Here is a 19,739-nt window from a genome sequence, read left to right on the forward strand (position 1 = left end):
ACTGATTGACATATTTCACCATTTTCTGACATCTTTTAGACCAAACAACTAATCGAGAAAATAATCAAGAGATTAATCGACAATGAAAATAATCGTTAGTCGCAGCCCTAATGATTAGTGCTTATTCCATGAATTCAATTTCTTGCGCAGTTCTGTGCAAGAGAGGATTCTTCAGAAGGTGTCTCCACCATTAGCAGTCCTGACCTGGTGAAAGCTGAGAAACGGTAGGTATTGGGTAACTTATTGCACCATCTTCTCAGTGTATTTCACCTTTTGTCTTTTTACTACACATCTCACCCACTGTTGAACTGATGGAGTTGCTTTTCACAACCTGCTAAGTTTTGAATTTATCAGTTGACGATAATAATAATAATAATATTGAAGATCGACTAACTTTTATTTTATCCATTGTGTCCTCTATATGTTGTCTACATATTTTATTTTTATGTATAGTTAATGTAATTTGGTGCTCCAAATGTAAAATGTAATAGTTTAAGGTATTAACTATGTCTATTAAACCTAAGCAATGGCCTTTTCAAGGACATTGAGCCCTTTCAGCAAGTTATTCTAATTCCACAATTGGTTTGCTTCATTGATTTGAAAGCTCGAGAACTACCTTTTCCCAACAGAACCTGAAGGCAGCATTGACGTGGGCGTATCCATGGATCTATGTGTCCATCATGGTGGGTGTATCTATCCCATAGACAGTTCATCTATCCCATCGAACACCATTTTTACCTTTTTTAATATTAATTTAATTTTAATATATAGAATATATATATATTACGTAAAATGAGCTTTGTACAACCTACTATTAACATTGGTGGATAGATGTTTAGGATTTGAAAAAAAAAAAAAAAAAAAACACAGAGCGTATTATGACGTAGCTATGGGTTCAGAGGTCGTAAATACACGCCTACATTATTTTTCCCGCATGGTGGACTGTCGTTGTTTATTATTGTTCCGATGCAAAGCTAGTTATATATGTGTAGCTGTATGTATGTGACTATGTGGGATTTTACGGCGTAATTGTTCTCGTCTTTGAAACAATGAAATAGATGTCAGACGTCACAACCTGTCCATGAACGAAACTAGCTACTCTTGTATTTGAGCTTGTTAGCTTGTTATGCTAGCTAGTTTACAACGCTGCTGGAGAGAAATGAAGACCTCTAATGGTAACACCAGTGTCATGGACATGTTTGAAAAGGGAAAGGTCCTGAAAATATGTGCTCCAATGGTTCGATATTCAAAGTAAGTATAGTCGGTGGTAACGTATTAATTTCATTACTCAGCCATTTTAATTTGCAAACACTTGTTAAAAGTATACAAGACATGAGACATACTGTACAGTATACAACTATCCTGTATTGTGTGTCTGTTGCACACTATGCCCAATCAAGTATTTGTTTTATCCATAGGCTCGCATTCAGGTCATTGGTGAGGAAATACAACTGTGATATCTGCTTCACCCCAATGATAGTTGCTGCTGACTTCATGCGATCTGTCAAAGCCAGAGACAGTGAATTCACTACCAATGAGAGTGAGTGGCAATATGAGCTGTAATAGTGTAATACCATAATGTCTTGCTGCACCACCACTTCTAATGCACAGCATATTTACACAAATGCGTCACTAATTGTGAGCTTTGCACATATTGTCATATTGTCATAATCTTGAGAAATGATTTTATTACAGTTGTTTGTTATTCCTTTTCCTCCTCAGGTGACCGGCCCCTAATAGTGCAGTTTGCCTCCCATGATGCCCAGACTCTGGCTGATGCAGCCTGTGTGGTAGCACCTTTCTCAGATGGAGTTGACCTCAACTGTGGCTGTCCCCAGAGGTACAGTTACTGACCACCCAATACGTTTTGGCTTACGGTCATTTTAAAAAAACATTGTTATCACTCTCTTATTTAAGCATTTTGATTTGATATAGCAACAAATGCTCACAGTTTGACATTCATTTCTAATAGGGCTGGGCGATATGGAGAAAATCAAATATCACGATATTTTTGAGGAAATACCTCGATATCGATACTGCAATGATATTGTAGTGTTGACTATTGGTGCTTTCACAAAATATTTACACAATGAGATTTTTGATAAATAATCATCAGTAATGTGGATATAATGACTAAGTGGGTAAAGGCAAATAATAGAACAGTTACAACAGTCTGGTAAGTTCAGAAAATGACATCACTGTAATGCAGCCTTTAAAACCAGGAAAAGACAACAACTTATGTTATATCACGATATAATGATATCCAAACTCTAAGACGATATCCAGTCTCATATCATGATATCGATATAATATCGATATATAGCCCAGCTCTAATTTCTAATAGAATAATAAAAATAGTATGTTTGTGTTTTCATCCTTATTATTTCACATGCTAATTAGGTGTTACAATGATGGATAATTGTACAGAAATCTATTAAATCCCGTGCCCCCTGAACATGTCTGCAAATCTTTAAAAAATGTTTTATCTAAGTTGTTTGATTAACATTATTGTTGTGTTTTCAGATGGGCTATGTCAGCAGGGTTTGGTGCATGCCTCATTAACAAGCCTGAACTTGTCAAAGACATGGTCAGACATATCAGAAACCAAGTGGACAATCCAAACTATACAGCGTCCATCAAAATAAGGTAAAAAAAACCAAAAACCTGAACCAGTTTGACATTAAACTTGATTGTTCTTGAAATGTTCGTTCACCAGAGAGCACTGACAGGTTTATTTTTCAACTGTAAAATGTCCCGCTCAATATTCTTCGTCACAATAAGAAAAATCGAAGCGATCTGGAACAAGAATATTTGTTTAGGTTTATGTTAGAAAAATTACTATCAGACAATATTGTTTTGGGATTTTTTAAATTTCTATCAGTGTCTTCCTCAATAATCCAATATCGGTTGGGCTGTACATCATACCATACCTGGTAAAAAAAAAAGAGAGATTTAAAGGTTTTCATTTCACCCACAGAATTCACAAGGACCTGAGGCGGACAGTGGATCTGTGCCAGAAGGCTGAATCAGCAGGTGCGTCATGGATAACAGTCCACGGCCGCACAGCAGAAGAACGCCACCAGCCAGTTCATTATGATGCCATTAAGACTATCAAAGACAGCGTATCCATCCCTGTCATTGCTAATGGGGACATAAAGTACCTCCGTGATGTGGAGTCGACTCACCAGCTTACTGGTGTTGATGGTAGGTTTGTGTTTAACAAGTCGCACTCTTGAACAAGTACTGTAAATTCATCAACTTACGATAGATGCATAAATGCCAATTTTTATTTTTTTTATTTGTTAATGTCTTGTTTGTTTGGATTTTCTTATTAGGTGTGATGGCTGCGCGGGGTTTGCTTGCTAACCCTGCTATGTTCGCTGGCTATGAGGATACTCCTTTGGAGTGTATATGGGACTGGGTGGACATCTCTATAGAGCAGGGCACTCCATTCACCTGCTTCCACCACCATCTTATCTACATGCTGGAGAGGGTTAGCTCCCAGCCTGAGAGAAAAGTATTCAATTCTCTATCCAGTACATCAGCTGTAATAGATTACCTCCAGAACACATACGGGTCAGTGGACGGTCTGGGATCATGAAAGTATTGAAATGTGATATTGTTGATTTTGTATTATGATTTTATTTCAATGCCAAATAAAACTGCCATGCTATAAGTGTATCACTGATGTCTGTCTTTATTGCTATTTGTTCTCCCGTCAAGCCTTCGTTAAACAGTAATCATGTAGTTATTTAAACAGAATATCTAGTTATTTTTTATGTTTGTCCTAAGCATTAAGGAGTACATGTAAGTACATAATTAGGCTTGAGTGATTTTGCTTCTCAATGAGCACAATACTAATTTAGCTGCACACCCAAAATTATGACGAGAATTTTGATCAGTATAATCCAAAAGAAAATTTTATGAAGTGCAGTATTCTCTATAAATGTTACATACGTATTTTTATTGAGTCTATGCAGTGAGAAAAGAATATAAAAATAAACTACAATGTTATATTGTTACAATGGCTCTTATTTGTTCCTGTCATGGACAATGATCACATCTTTGTGTTTGTAGCAGTAGAATTAATATCAATACTGAATCAAAGGAAACAATGTGAATGTAAATCAGGATTTGCTAAAAGAGTTATCCAAAGGAATAGACTGGAAATAATGCATTTGCCTTCAAAATAAAGACAAAATGTGTAGGCCTACCCTAAATAAAAGGAGGGTGTACTACTGAGTGACATAAGTCAGAACACCATAAAATGTATAAAGTTCATACTGAGCCAATTAATTAACAACAAAGCATTTTCCTGCCATATTGATGTTTGATAATATGGCAATGAAAAACGTCCCATGGCATGAAAAATTCACTTGATGAGGTTTTTCAACATTGATATGTGTTCCCCCAGCCTGCCTATGGTCCCCAAGTGGCTAGAAATGGCGATAGGTGTAAACCGAGCTCTGGGTATCCTGCTCCACCTTTGAGAAAAAGTAAGCTCAGATGGGCCAATCTGGAATCTCCCCCTTATCAGTCCCTCCAGAAAAATGCGATTGCATAATTCAATGCATAATCAGACAATGTCTGCATATTTTCAAATACACTGCACTTTCGCTGCATAAATTGCAGAATATGCGGGGCTTGCATGATTTCATAATCCACGCATTTTTGTTGCAAAAAAGTCACATATATCTTAGCAGAAAGTTGAAAAATGTTGCGTTTACTTCACACAAGAGCAGCCATTTTCCACTGTTGCCATGGGAACGTTATGAAGGGTGTTGGGGGAATCACTTTTTTTTGTCGCATTTTTTGCAAGTTCCCGCATTTTTTGCAAGTTCCCACAATTTCCTTGCATAAAATTGCATAAATATCCCACATATTCCATCGCATTTTTTAAGAAAACGTGCCCGCGACAAGGACTGACTGCGGGATATTTATGCAATTTTATGCAAGTAAATTGCGGGAACTTGCAAAAATTGCGGGAACTTGCAAAAATCGCGGGACCTTGCAAAAATTGCGGTTTGATGAAAAAGACAAAAAAAAGTGATTCCCCCAACACCCTGCTTTTCGATGATGTTCACATCGCGTAATTACGTGACTTCATAACGTTCCCATGGCAACAGGGGAAAGAAGTAAACAACATTTTTCAACTTTCTGCTAAGATATATGTGACTTTTTTGCAACAAAAATGCGGACATTGGCTGATTATGCATTGAATTATGCAATCGCATAATCGCGTTTTTCTGGAGGGACTGAAAAGCATCCAAAGAGCAGCATGTCATAGGACCTTTAAATTAAGCTTTATTTTAACTTGACTTGAAATTACTTTTATTTTGAAAAACAGGACCGGAAGCTAGGCTGCAACCATGCAACTGGACCTACTCTGCCTCTGATTGGCTAGTACTCGTTGCCGAAATATCGCGAACAGGAAGGTAGAAGCAATAAACTTTCCTCTGGTTGATTTCGAAAGATAACAATAATTACTCTGTTTTAGTCAGTATTCTTGGTAATTTGCTGGTAAGTTGTTTATCTTTGTGCCTTTTATGCATGAATGCTGATACTTAACGGCATTTTATAATGTTTAACGTTGGCTAACTAGTTAGCCAACGTTAACACTATCTTTAAATCGCCAAGGATAGTTTAACGTTAGCTTATAACGGAGCATTGGATTTCTGATTTTGAACATGGACAGAAATTAAATCATTATTAAAAGCCAAGCGTATATTCGTACATTTGCTTCTAATAAGCATATAACGTTGCACACTAGCTATATGTTGTCCTTGAGTGCCGAGAAAGACGCCTTTAAATACAATGTATTATTATTATTGCTGCTTGTCGTGACGCTGTAACGTAAGTAGATTTCAATAACGTGAGTTTGACAAAGTTAACGATATCATTTGTGAGTTTACGTTAAGGTATGTGAACTGTGAACAGAGCGGATAAGAAGCTTAAGTTAGCATTTTTCTGAACTGAGGCTGCACTGTTGACTTGCCCAATAGGAATAAAAGCCATACACGTTAGCTAAACCTCCCAACTTTACTAACTAAGCTTTATGGTTAGTTTGTTTTTGGTCAGAGAGGCTAGTCAGAACCAAGTTCTGCCTTTTTTTTCTGTAAGGTTTCGTGTCTTATCTTTGTTAGGTTGTCTTCACAGGCCCTCACTAGAGATGACGCTGCAATGGACTGCTGTGGCCCTCTTTCTCTACGTGGAGATGGGCATTCTTGCCCTCCTCTGTTTACCCTTCATCTCAGCCAGGAGGTAAGCCAGAATATGTGTAGTTCAAGTTTTTACCACAACGTGATCTTGCAATAAACACAACAAAAACATAGGACAATTGCTGTTGTCAATGTTGGTGATCTTGAAGAAGATTGTGATTGTATGTTACATAGTGAGCGAGTCAGTGACATACTGCAACATGCTGCCTGTAAATGTAATTGTTGTAATCATGTGTCTCAATGTTTGTGGTTGCAGGTGGCAGATTATTTTCCAGCTGAGGATCTGGAGCTGTGTTGCGAGGTTCTGGAACAGAGTGTTTTACACAATGATCATAGTACTCATTGTTCTCTTCATTGGTAAGTGAAACAAAAGTGTATCAGGTTTTGTTTCTTACAGCATTGTAGAAACTGTAGGTAATAACTCCAAGTTGGACCACTTGAGACTCAAAACATCAACAACGTGCTGGGGGGAATTCGGCGTACTATTAAATACTATAACAACAATTGAAAACTACATGAAGATGGCACAAAGTTGGGGCATTCTTTCAGAAATAAATTGCAAACAATTGCAAAAAAAGACTGACCAACCCACCTTATACTCAGAAGTCTGCTGTTGCTCAACTGATAGCGGGCACAACATGAAAACTTCAGGAGATGTAAAGAAGTGTCTACCCTATAACTTATTAAAAAAAATTAAAAGTGTTTTTTGCGAAGTAAGATTTAAGGACAACATATTTATTTGTCTCGGACCAAAAAAAGCTTTCCAATAATAGATAACCATACTGTTATGTTTATTTTTGGAGAATATATCTGTTTCAGATGGGTGGGGTGGGCATCCAATATGGGTGAACTTTGAGAGCCTTTGTCTACTGAATGGTTGGTCATTCAGGTTAATCGAACCACATTATAACACTCTCTCATATAGATTATGTTGTGGGGGGGGGGGGATAAATCAAAATGCCCCAGTAGAAAATGAGTAACTTTTTGGACATTGCTTCCATCTCTTTCTTTAGATGCAGTGCGAGAGGTGAGGAAATATTCAGCTAAAGAACTTGGCACAGATGCCAGGTTGCAACCGAACATGTTTGATCACCTGCACATGAAGCTTTTCAGAGCCCAGAGGAACCTCTACATCTCTGGCTTCGCTGTCTTCCTCTGGCTGTGAGTCTTTGATCTCTTACACTGATACCTGAATAACTTATCAAAGGTGTTTCTCAAACCCATCTTTTTTTTTTATTGTCATTTTGCAGGGTTATGAAGCGATTGGTCACGTTGATTAACCAACTGGCATCAATGTCAGGCGCTACGGCTGCTCTTCAGGCGCAGGCTGAGAATGCTAATCAGGTCGCCAAGAAATGCAAAGAGGACAAAGAGCTGCTGGAACAGGTAGGCTCCACATTGGTTGGGCCAAAATTCAAACGTATCACTTTTGTTAGATACAACCACAACTGCAAAATCTACGTCAGACAATTAATAATTGAATAATGAAATGCATTTGCATGTACCTGACTTTTTTTTTTTTTAAGGTGTTGCGCTTTTAATTTAAGCTCCACTGGTTTGTCAAGATACCATTTAGACATAGTGTGGCAGTTGAACCCATTTTCTGATTTTTACATCAAATCCTTATGTCGAAGTGCACATTTAGAGGCAGACGCCATCTATACCACTTATGTTTCAGAAATTTGTCTACCAAACCCTCAAACTTGGTTTGATTCCCCTCATGAACCACCTCCTAGATAGTGTGAACACACACACTCTGAGTTGGAAGTTACACGTAGCTGACTAAGAGCAGTGCTTGAGGTTCATGTCATTTGATGTATTTCAGACTCTGATGAAAGGCAAGGGTGATAAGGCTATCGCAGAGGGAATGCAGCTGTTAAGAAAAGAAGTGGAGAAACTTGAAGAAGAACTGAAGACCTCAAGAGATGGTTAGTATCCATGCACATGTGCACAAGCCCACTATAATGTTTGTGTTGCTTTTACAAATGTGTTAGCGGTTTTCTTTTATATTCAAATCCCAGGAAATAAATGTAGACTTTAAAACTAGAGATGCACCGATTACACTCTCTAGGCCGATTCCGATTGTCTTTGAGTTAGGCCAGCCGATACCGATTTTAGCCGATTCCGATTTCATTTTTTCTAACCACTTTACAGCACACGGAAATATTTATTTTCTATCTTTTCTGTAATAGAACATTTTACATAGAACATTTTTTGAATAGATAATCGATCGCTATAAAATAGAACTATATAAATTACTCCTGGTGTGGGAAATTCACACACATCTAAAGAACAATGTTAGAACCATTTCCTTCTTTTCACATCCAATATCCAACTTGATATAATAAATATAGCCTTGTAGTATAAAGATATTTAGGCCTGTTTGAACGCCAACAGTAACGTTACCTGAAAACAAACGTCACCACTCATTTTACACACAGTTTAGCAACAAACTAAATGCTGGGGGAAGATTACTACGAGCGGTATGCACCCCCACTAACCTGGAAAGCGTTTTAAACAGTAACGTTAATACAGCGTGTCGGAGGAATACAGCGTCTCTTTTTTTTATATATATACAGTGTCTCTTGCAGCCGGACGTCAGAGGCAGAGGGACCGTCACCGCAGCGTTCGCTAACGTTAGCTTCTTGTCTCATCTGGGGTCTGATCAACAGTAAATTCATCAAAGTCAGTGTGCCCAACGCTCTTTTCCAATAAACTCTAGCTGTCATATTTCACGGGACCCGCGGTTTTCATGTTCCACTTATTCAACCTCAGAGGGCAGAGAGAGCGCGGCTGAGATCAGTAGAACAGACGGCTCTGCAGAGCCGTGTATAATTACGACTTTATAACATTTCATAAACAGCTGATTGAGCAGCGGTGCGCTGATCTTGCGCGATGTTAATCATGCGGCGCCCGAGTGCATTTGACCGGCATAAAATCGGCGTATGTCAGACTGACCTGCCGGTCGCCGGTCATGGCCGAGCACGTGAAAATCGGCCAATTCCGGTCACCGGCCGGTCAATCGGTGCATCTCTATTTAAAAGTGTCTCACTTCTAAAGACAGTGAGGATGCCCTGTGCTGATGTGTGCTTGTTTCCTCTCCAGCCCTGAAGAACTCCAACATAGAGGCAGATGCGATGAAGATGCAGATGGATGGCCTCGCCAGGGAGTACGAAAGACTGCTGAAAGAACATCAGGAGCTCCAGGTGATGCTAAGTCCTAAACACAGCAGGCTAATGACTTGACTTGTTGGGTCATTCACTACCTAGATATAACCGTTTCAGAGAGCGACTGAAACTAATCAACATCAGGTTGGAGGCATATCGCCATAATTCACATTTTAAGAATACTGTCCATTTCATCATCAACAACAAATCCTATTTATTTCCAGGATTTTAACTAAAGAAACCCACAATAGTTAGATTTACAGTAGATACATTGAATAGATTGGTTAATTATTACCATTTTTTTGAAAAGATAAGTAAAAACTCCAATGTCTAAACACATTAACTGACATTTCTCTTTTCATTTTCTTTTTGTCTTTTCAGAATCTTCACGACAGTGGAAACAAAAAGGACGACTAATTATTGTAAAATCCTTCTTAAGTGTTTACAGCAAATTAGCTCAATCCCGAGAGAGCCACTGCCACACATGCTTTACCTTCATATAACACCTTGTGTCATAGTGCATATCATAAAAACCAGGATTGGCTCCTCTGAGATACAGACGTTTGCTATCATCAGTAATGGTTTTAAAGCATAGAGTTGAATTTTAATCATGGCATCAGACTAGCTTAAATGGAACGAGTAATATTGGATGGTTTCCTGTTTGAGCCTGGCGCAGTGTGACTTAGAGGAATGCTTTTTCAAGTGCACACTCTACCAGGCAGATTAGTTGTGCGAGGGAATTGGAGAGAGTTCAGTCAGTAATCGACCCAGGTCTGATCACAGAGCACTTAAAATGTTAAAGAAATATGCAACAAGGGTGGATGCTGTTTTATGGATTGTGTCATTGGTGTTAGCCAGGTGCACACTGTAGAGTGCAAGATTTGTCGAAAGCTAGTTCAGTGACAGCTATGAATGTATTTTTGATACTGAGTGTTTGCTTCTTTATTTCTGTTTGTATAAGGGACACCTGCTGCACCCACATTGGTCTGAAAAACAGTTATGTAAATTCAGTCTGTACTTTGCATGGCAGTGCAAATATAGTTTGCATGTACAGTTGCACATCACACATTTTTGTTGTATTCCAGCTGATAGATTTGTTTTTAATCTAGTATTGGTGGTGAGTCATTATGGTTGAAGTTTAGTTTAATTTCCATTATCCAAACAAAGCCTTGCCATTGTGAAAGAGGACCTCAAATTGTAATCACAAGAGGCTTCAATGTTCCCCATTTTTTTATGATAAATAAATAGGTTATTGGGTTTACCAAAGTAATTTTTCAAGTCAAAATTGCAAAAATGCCTCATCAAATTGTGTTTTGACATTTCTGTCGAAGACAGATGAAAGTGCCTTGTAGGTGGATGTATGTAATACACTTTGTTTAATAAAGCTACAATTCTTCATGCCGTGTCTTGTTTTGAATAAATAACACCAAAGCATTATTGCATTGGATATTAAAATTTTTATTTTAGTTTTACATTTAAGATATTCTTTGAGATTTTAAAAAAATAATCCAAGAAAATTATTTACATTTTGATTTCTTTAATGCAAGGAAATGCCTTACATTATTAAGATAATGACTTAATTCATGTACACCTCTTGCTGCTCCTCTCTGAGTCTGTACTTGTGGCCACCTGTGCCGGCAACTAAACCTGAAGATGATTCATTCAGCACATAGTGTAAATTAACAAAATGGTACATCCATTTTGGAAATAAAGTCTTACAAAAATGATAATATACTATACATTTTCAAAGACCAAAGTAATACCTCAAAACAATTGTCTTGAGATACAGTAGCTAGTCAATTAATGTCATTTTTGTTTTAAAGGTCCAATGGCATGAAAATTTCACTTTATGAGTTTTTTTAACATGAATATGCATTCCCCCAGCCTGCCTAAGGTCCCCCAGTGGCTAGAAATGGTGATAGGTGTAAACCGAGCCCTGGGTATCCTGCTCTGCCTTTGAGAAAATGAAATCTCAGATGGGCTGATCTGGAATCTTGCTCCTTATGAGGTCATAAGGAGCAAGGTTACCTCCCCTTTCTCTGCTTTGCCCGCCCAGAGAATTTGGCCAACCCATAAGAGAGAGGCATCATGGCTTTCAAACGAGCAAAGTGGCAGTTGGTCAAGGCCACAACCCCACCCTCCACCTTGCCCCCCCCCCTCCTCAGTAGCTACAGACACAGAAATGGCACATCCTAAGGATAGCTCATTGTGGGACTGGCTCTAGTGGCTGTAATTCGGGAAAAAGACTTCAGATATAGTATTAGGGGACCACTAAGGTCTATAGAAATGCATCCAAAGAGCACCATGTCATGGGACCTTTAAAAATTATTTTGACAGATTTCAAGAAAATGGGTTCTGGTTATGAGATGAAGCTGTTTATGAAAATAAAACTGATATTATGGGTTTTGGCACAGGAGCTTATACACGCAAAAAAAAAAAAAAAGACTCACCAGTGAAACATGGCTGCAGACATACACATCAATTACACAAATGCACATTTCCTGTGGTGATACTTACACGGTGGTAACGTTTGTCTAAAGACTGGAACAACGGACAGTATATCTTTTATCAACAGTACAAATTCTGACTTTTCAAGGCACAACACATGGCAGATACATTAGCAAGCGTTCACCTAAGCCATCTGTTTCTACAAAAATGGCTTTTTTTATTACCAGAGCCTGCTGAGGTGCATTGAGATATTCTGAGCAAATTCAGTCTAATCCTTACTATCGGTGTCATGACAAAGTTTATTGTGCTGTGTATCTTGATATAATATTTTTCTCCTTAATAATATCACATTTAGCTAGGAGTTAATTGGGGCTGGTGCTGATTAAAAGCATTAAAATATGGAGCAACCTCCACTAGACAGATTAAACTAAACAGGTAAGCAAATCTCACTTAAACACAATTTCCATTTTTAGTGAGTATGATTACCAAAGGAACAAGTTCACATCCAGAAAGCACACAACACAAACTGCAATACAATCAGACTTGACTTTGGGCTTAAAGTAAAAGACAAAAGTTTAAGCGTCAGTCAGAAATTAACCTTGTTTTTCTAAGTGAGTGTAAAGACTTCATTTAGTCTGAAATTTAAAAGCAAAAGAAGTCTGTTCAGATATCTGTTTAAAATGTGAGACATGATTTAGAGGTAACTGTTGAGTAAATGAGGCACATACGTCAAATCAACAACTGTCAAGCCTTCTAAAAGTCACTGAAATACACGTTCACAGACATATTTCCACAACAACCTGTTTATCTTTTCTATTTAAATTCCGGGGAAAAGAATCCTCACCTCCTTTCTCTTTGGATGCTTAATTTTCCTCGTCTTAATTATAGTTCATTGTTTAAATTTAGTATTGTGCCTCTGGTTTATAAGGCCACTTCTGCTCTTGTGATGTCAGCAAGAAAAACTTATAGACTGCCTTCAAAGAGGCAGTCTATGTGCTGGTTTTCAGAATTATACTATGTTTGTATTAGTCTGCACAAGTCACATTTCCCATCTGATTGTGCCACCATTAAAACCATAAACATATTGTTATACTTGTATTAATAAGAAAAACAATAACAGCATGTACATTCAAGAAATATTTCAGTTATATCAAACTTCCTGTTAAATTCACAAAGCCTTCACAACCAGTGTACAAATATAGAATTTATGCTTTATACGAGATGATCGGATACAACATGTGATTCCCTGCAAATCTCATTTGAGTGTGTGCGCATGTGTACAGTATCACTCTGTACATACTGTGGGTGTATATGACCGTCTATGGTTGTATTTGTGTGTGTGTGTGTGTGTGTGTGTGTGGGGGGGGGGGGTCACAGCCGTGTCTCCCTGGCTGTGCTGTTGTCAGAATTAGAAATCACAAACTCTTCCTTCCTCAGTGCCTCCAGCTCTGTTCCGCCGTTGGCCAGCGCTCCGTGGATGGCATTTCTTTCTTCCTTCTTCAGCTGTCGACTGAGCAAAATGAAGCCCGGGATGCAAATAATGAATGAGATAGTCCGCAGGCTCAGAGTCAGACCCAGGTATGCTATCCTGAGAAGTTAAAATGTAAAAAAAACAATATAACTGATTTGGTAAAGATTAGGTTTATTTTGACAAGACAGGAGGAGGAATGGAATTGGGGGAGGGAAAGGACACTAAATTACTTTTATACTGAAGAAAACTTAAAAAATGTGATGATTCTTAGGCAAGTTCTGGAGTTATAAGGAGCGTCTTTTTTTCTTTGATTTCAAAGCAGATTAATAGACATTTATTAGTGTATGGATATCGAGGTGAGTGCTATTCTGAAGTGTAAGTAACACTGAATTTAAAATTATGTATATTGTGTCTTTGTGTTCCAAATAATTGAGTTATGTAGAAGTATGAATATTAAGCAAATAGGGACAGTGGTGTACTGTAAATGATAGATCTACACAGTTGTAACAGAATATGAGACAGCTTTTTTTCTGTTGGCTGTTATATTTTTTATCCTTTGTATTGTAATCAAATGTATTAGTTAGAACAAAACGGAAATGTCAAATGTGGCAATCTCCAGGTGCCCAGGTGTTATTTTTGTTCAAATCTGTTTCAAATTGTCATTGCCATATAAAATATAAAAATTCTGAGCCTGAAGTAGACCGCTCTGAGACTGCGTGCGGTGTTAACTGAATCTTACGAATACAGAAAATGAAAGATCCACAGAAATCTGGATGCCAAGTGCTGGAATGCAGTACTACCTGTATGCAGTGGTGTTGTAGATTCTACAGGCTCCTATGCCTCCACACCTCTTCTGACCCCATTTTAGACATGTGGTGTCAATGATTGCTCCAAAGTAGATGGGTGCTGGTATCCCTGCTGTAAGACCAAAAACACATGTTCATAAACACATCCCCAAGAACTGAAGCACAACAGATTTGACTGTTCAGAGCAGTCAGAATAAACATTAAAATGAGGCTAAAACAATTACATTTTGGCAAACACATTTTTGTGCAAATGCTGATTCAGCAGCATCGTCGTCACATCTTTCAACATGCTATACTATGACTTTTTTTCATCACTTCTTTCAACATGATATACTATAACTTTTTTATCACTTTTGTCGACATGCTATAGTATGACTTTTTTTCATCACTTCTTTCAACATGATATACTATAACTTTTGTATCACTTTTGTCGACATGCTATAGTATGACTTTTCTTTTTGTGCATTTGCGCCTTTAATACTAGGACAGCTTAGATTTGAGAGGAAAAAAGCAGACTTTTATCACTTTTTTGACATATACTATGACTTTTTTTCGATATACTAAAATATGACTTTTTATCATTTTCTTCGACACACTGTATTATGACTTTTTTCAACATCCTATACTATGACTTTTTTTTAATAAGTTTTTCAACATACTATACTATAACTTTAATATCACTTTTTTTTACATACTATACTATGACTTTTTTCGACAAACTATACTGACTTTTTATTACTTTTTTCGACATACTATAATATGACTTTTTTCGACATAATATAATATGACTTTTTTATCAATTTTTCGACATACTATACTATAACTTTAATATCACTTTTTTAGATACTATACAATGACTTTAATATGACTTTTTTCGACATACTATACTATGACTTTTTATCACTTTTTTAACATACGATACTATGACTTTTTTATCACTTTTTTCAACTTACTAGACTATGACTTTTTTCAACATACTATATGATGACGTTTTTCGACATGTCATTTTTATAACTTTTTTCAACATGCTATACTATGACTTTTTTTAATACTATACTGTTTTTTTTAATACTATACTGTCTTTTTTCGACATACATACTATACTATGACTTTTTATCACTTTATTCAAAATACTATACTATGATTTTTAATCACTTTATTCGGCATACTATACTATGACTTCTGTCGACATACTATACTTTGACTTTTTTATCACTTTTTTCGACATACTATATGATGACGTTTTTCGACATGTAATTTTTATAACTTTTTTCAACATGCTATACTATGACTTTTTTAATACTATACTGTTTTTTTTTTAATAATACTATACTGCATTTTTTCGACATACATACTATACTACGACTTTTTATCACTTTATTCAAAATACTATACTATGATTTTTAATCACTTTATTCAAAATACTATACTATGACTTCTGTCGACATACTATACTTTGACTTTTTTGTCACTTTTTTCGACATACTATACAATGACTTAATATAACTTTTATTCGACATATTATACTATGACTTTTTTAACAATTGTTTTGACATACTATACTATGACTTTTTATTACTTTTTTCAACATGCTATACTATGACTTTTTTGACATACTATACAATGTTTTTTTCGAATACTATACTGTCTTTTTTCGACATACTATACTATGACTTTTTATCACTTTTTTCGAAATACTATACTATCACTTTTTTATCACTTTTTTCGACATGCTATATGACTTTTTTGGACATCCTATACTATGTCATTTTTATAACTTTTTTCAACATGCTATACTATGACTTTTTTATCACTTTTTTCGACATGCTATAATATTACTTTTTTATCACTTTTTTCGACATGCTATAATAGGACTTTTTTATCACTTTTTTCGACATACTATAATATTACTTTTTTATCACTTTTTTCAACATGCTATACTATGACTTTTTTATTCACTTTTTTGACATACTATAATATTACTTTTTTATCACTTTTTTCAACATGCTATACTATGACTTTTTTATCCCTTTTTTGACATGCTATAATATGACTTTTTATCACTTTTTTCAACATACAATACTATGACTTTTACTACTTCACCATAGTACCATTTTGTATATACTATACTATGATTTTTCATCACTTTATTCGGCATATTATACTATGACTTTTTTTCGACATTTTACACTGTCTTTTTTGGACTAGGACTTTTTAATAATTTTTTCCACATACTGTACTATGATTTTTTTCAACACACTATACTATTTATTTTTTATCACTTTTTTGGACATAAAATACTATGATTTTTTTTCCCCTTAGTATACTATGACTTTTCTGACATACTGTACTATGACTTTTTTATCCCTTTTTTCAATATGCTAAAGTATGACTTTTTTCGACATACTATACTATGACATTTTTTGACATAATAGACTATGACTTTTTTATCACTTTTTTGGACATACTATACCATGACTTTTTCGAGAAACTATACTATGACTTTTTTCAACATACTATACTATGACTTTTTATCACTTTTTTCGACATACTATACTTTTTATTAAATATTTTTGTGTGCATTTGCAACTTTAATTATTAGGACAGCTTAGATTTTAGGGGAAAGAAGCAAAGGAAATTGTCTTAGGTTGGAGTCAAACCATGGGCTTCTGGGTTGAGGAATAAAGCTCTACATGTGGGTGTGCACTCTACCAACTGACCTATACAGTTTATTCGGCATACTATACTATGACTTTTTTATAACCTTTTTCGACAAATTATACTATGACTTTTTTCGACATACTATACTGACTTTTTTCGGCATACTGACTTGCATACTATGTCATTTTTATAACCTTTTTCGACATACTATACTATGATTTTTTTCGAATATTATACTGTCTTTTTTCGACATACTGAGTTTTTAATCACTTTATTCAGCATACTATACTATGACTTTTTTATAACTTTTTTCGACAAATTATACTATGACTTTTTTCAACATACAAAACTTTGACTTTATTATCACTTTTTTCGACATACTATACAATGACTTTAATATAACTTTTTTCGACATATTATACTATGACTTTTTTATCAATTCTTTTGACATACTATACTATCACTTTTTATTAAATTTTTTCAACATGCCATACTATGACTTCTTTGACATACTATACTATGTTTTTTTCAAATACTATACTGTCTTTTTTCGACATACTATACTATGACTTTTTATCACTTTTTTCGACATACTATACTATCACTTTTTTATCACTTTTTTCGACATGCTATACTATGACTTTTTTGGACATCCTATACTATGTCATTTTTATAACTTTTTTCAACATGCTATAATATTACTTTTTTATCACTTTTTTCGACATGCTATAATATTACATTTTTATCACTTTTTTCGACATGTTATACTATGACTTTTTCATCACTTTTTTCAACATGCTATAATATTACTTTTTTATCACTTTTTTCGACATACTATAATATTACTTTTTTTATCACTTTTTTCGACATGTTATACTATGACTTTTTTATCACTTTTTTCAACATGCTATAATATTACTTTTTTATCACTTTTTTCGACATGCTATAATAGGACTTTTTTATCACTTTTTTTGACATGCTATAATATGACTTTTTTTATCACTTTTTTCAACATACAATACTATGACTTTTACTACTTCACCATAGTACCATTTTTTTATATACTATACTATGATTTTTCATCACTTTATTCGGCATATTATACTATGACTTTTTTTCGACATATTACACTGTCTTTTTTGGACTAGGACTTTTTAATCATTTTTTCCACATACTATACTATAATTTTTTTCAACACACTATACTATTTATTTTTTATCACTTTTTTGGACATAAAGTACTATGATTTTTCCCCCTTAGTATACTATGACTTTTCTGACATACTGTACTATGACTTTTTTATCCCTTTTTTCAATATGCTATAGTATGACTTTTTTTGACATAATATACTATGATTTTTTAATCACTTATTTTGACATACTATACTATGACATTTTTTGACATAATAGACTATGACTTTTTTATCACTTTTTTGGACATACTATACCATGACTTTTTCAAGAAACTATTCTATGACTTTTTTCAACATACTATACTATGACTTTTTTATCACTTTTTTCAACATACTGTATTATGACTTTTTTTATAACCTTTTTCGACAAATTATACTATGACTTTTTTCGACATACAATACTTTGACTTTATTATCACTTTTTTCGACATACTATACTTTTTATTAAATAATTTTGTGTGCATTTGCAACTTTAATTATTAGGACTGCTTAGATTTTAGGGCAAAGAAACAAAGGAAACTTCCTTAGGTAGGAGTCAAACCCTGGGCTTCTGGGTTGAGGAATAAAGCTCTACATGTGGGTGTGCACTCTACCAACTGAGCTATACAGTTAGTACAACTTATGATACGTAATACCATTTTTGACATACCATACTATGAATTTTTTTTTATCAAGATTTCTTTACAATGACTTTTTCCAACATAATTTTTCCAACTTTGACTTTTTTCGACATACTATACTATGACTTTTTATCACTTTATTCGGCATACTATACTATGACTTTTTTGACATACTATACTATGATATTTTTTATGACTTTTTTCGACATGCTATAATATGGGTTGCTATTCTGCTATTATCTGCTATATCTGACATGCTATTCTGGGTCGAGGAATAAAGCTCTGCATTTGCAACTTTAATTATTAGGACAGCTTAGATTTTAGGGGAAAGAAGCAAAGGAAATTGTCTTAGGTTGGAGTCAAACCATGGGCTTCTGGGTTGAGGAATAAAGCTCTACATGTGGGTGTGCACTCTACCAACTGAACTATACAGTTTATTCGGCATACTTTGATTAAATAGACATGCTATAATATGGGTTGCTATTCTGCTATTATCTGCTATATCTGAAATGCTATTCTGGGTCGAGGAATAAAGCTCTACATGTGGATGTGCACTCTACCAACTGAACTATACAGTTTATTCGGCATACTATGATTAAATAGACATACTATAGTATGTCTATTATTGTCTATTGTCTATATGACTTTTTAATCACTTTTTTCGACATGCTATACTATTACTTTTTTCGACATAATATACTATGACTTTACTATCACTTTTTTCGACATACAATAGTATGCCTTTTTCTTAAATATTTTTGTATACATGACTTTAGTTTTTAGGACAGCTTAGATTTGAGGGGGAAAGAAACAAAGGAAACCGCCTTAGGTTGGAGTCAAACCCTGGACTTCTGGGTCGAGGAATAATGCTCTACATGTGGGTGTGCACTCTACCAACTGAGATATACAGTTAGTACAATTGATGATACGTAATACTATTTATGATATTTTTTATGACTTTTTCGACATGCTATAATATGACTTTTTTGACATACTATACTATGACTATTTTCGACATAATATACTATGACTTTTAAATCACTTTTTTCGACATGCTATACTATGACTTTTTTATCACTTTTTTCGACATACAATAGTATGCCTTTTTCTTAAATAATGCTGTGTACATTTGCGACTTTAGTTTTTAGGATAGCTT

General features: G+C 35.1%; 2 protein-coding genes across 4 annotated transcripts in view; one reads left to right on the forward strand and one right to left on the reverse strand.

Moving 5' to 3' along the window:
* The first annotated feature begins 898 nt into the window (after nucleotides 1-898).
* On the forward strand, nucleotides 899-10,783 carry LOC120549858 (tRNA-dihydrouridine(20a/20b) synthase [NAD(P)+]-like). Of its 2 annotated transcripts, XM_039787046.1 has the most exons (13): nucleotides 901-1,251; nucleotides 1,419-1,540; nucleotides 1,723-1,840; nucleotides 2,524-2,646; nucleotides 2,978-3,208; nucleotides 5,037-5,046; nucleotides 6,170-6,261; nucleotides 6,475-6,575; nucleotides 7,232-7,379; nucleotides 7,469-7,604; nucleotides 8,044-8,146; nucleotides 9,324-9,424; nucleotides 9,767-10,783. In XM_039787046.1, exons 1-13 carry the CDS (start codon nucleotides 1,127-1,129, stop codon nucleotides 9,800-9,802), a joined length of 1,446 nt encoding a protein of 481 aa, XP_039642980.1. In that variant the 5' UTR covers nucleotides 901-1,126; the 3' UTR covers nucleotides 9,803-10,783. The 2 variants fall into 2 exon arrangements, with proteins under 2 accessions (XP_039642972.1, XP_039642980.1); XM_039787038.1 differs by lacking the exons at nucleotides 5,037-5,046; nucleotides 6,170-6,261; nucleotides 6,475-6,575; ... (3 more) ...; nucleotides 9,324-9,424; nucleotides 9,767-10,783 and adding an exon at nucleotides 3,336-3,681 and having other exon boundaries at nucleotides 899-1,251; nucleotides 2,978-3,204.
* Nucleotides 10,784-11,744: 961 nt separating this feature from the next.
* The window catches only part of LOC120550711 (solute carrier organic anion transporter family member 1C1-like), a 47,307-nt gene continuing 39,312 nt past the window's right edge, over nucleotides 11,745-19,739 (reverse strand). For both annotated transcript variants that reach the window (XM_039787423.1, XM_039787434.1), the window contains 2 exons: nucleotides 14,105-14,222; nucleotides 11,745-13,421 (listed from right to left, as the gene is read on the reverse strand). In XM_039787423.1, the coding sequence (XP_039643357.1) occupies nucleotides 13,205-13,421; nucleotides 14,105-14,222 (335 nt within the window). In that variant the 3' untranslated portion in view covers nucleotides 11,745-13,204. The remainder of the gene's footprint in view (nucleotides 13,422-14,104; nucleotides 14,223-19,739) is intronic.

The sequence above is a fragment of the Perca fluviatilis genome, chromosome 2, assembly GCF_010015445.1.
Source record: "Perca fluviatilis chromosome 2, GENO_Pfluv_1.0, whole genome shotgun sequence".
NCBI classification, from domain to species: Eukaryota; Metazoa; Chordata; class Actinopteri; order Perciformes; family Percidae; genus Perca; species Perca fluviatilis.

Excerpts from the sequence above, each read along its gene's own strand:
- LOC120549858 (XM_039787046.1), top strand. The coding sequence starts at position 1,127 with ATGCTAGCTAGTTTACAACGCTGCTGGAGAGAAATGAAGACCTCTAAT. Across the intron at positions 1,841-2,523 it reads AACTGTGGCTGTCCCCAGAG|ATGGGCTATGTCAGCAGGGT; the intron begins GTACAGTTACTG and ends TTGTGTTTTCAG. Across the intron at positions 6,262-6,474 it reads CCCTTCATCTCAGCCAGGAG|GTGGCAGATTATTTTCCAGC; the intron begins GTAAGCCAGAAT and ends TTGTGGTTGCAG.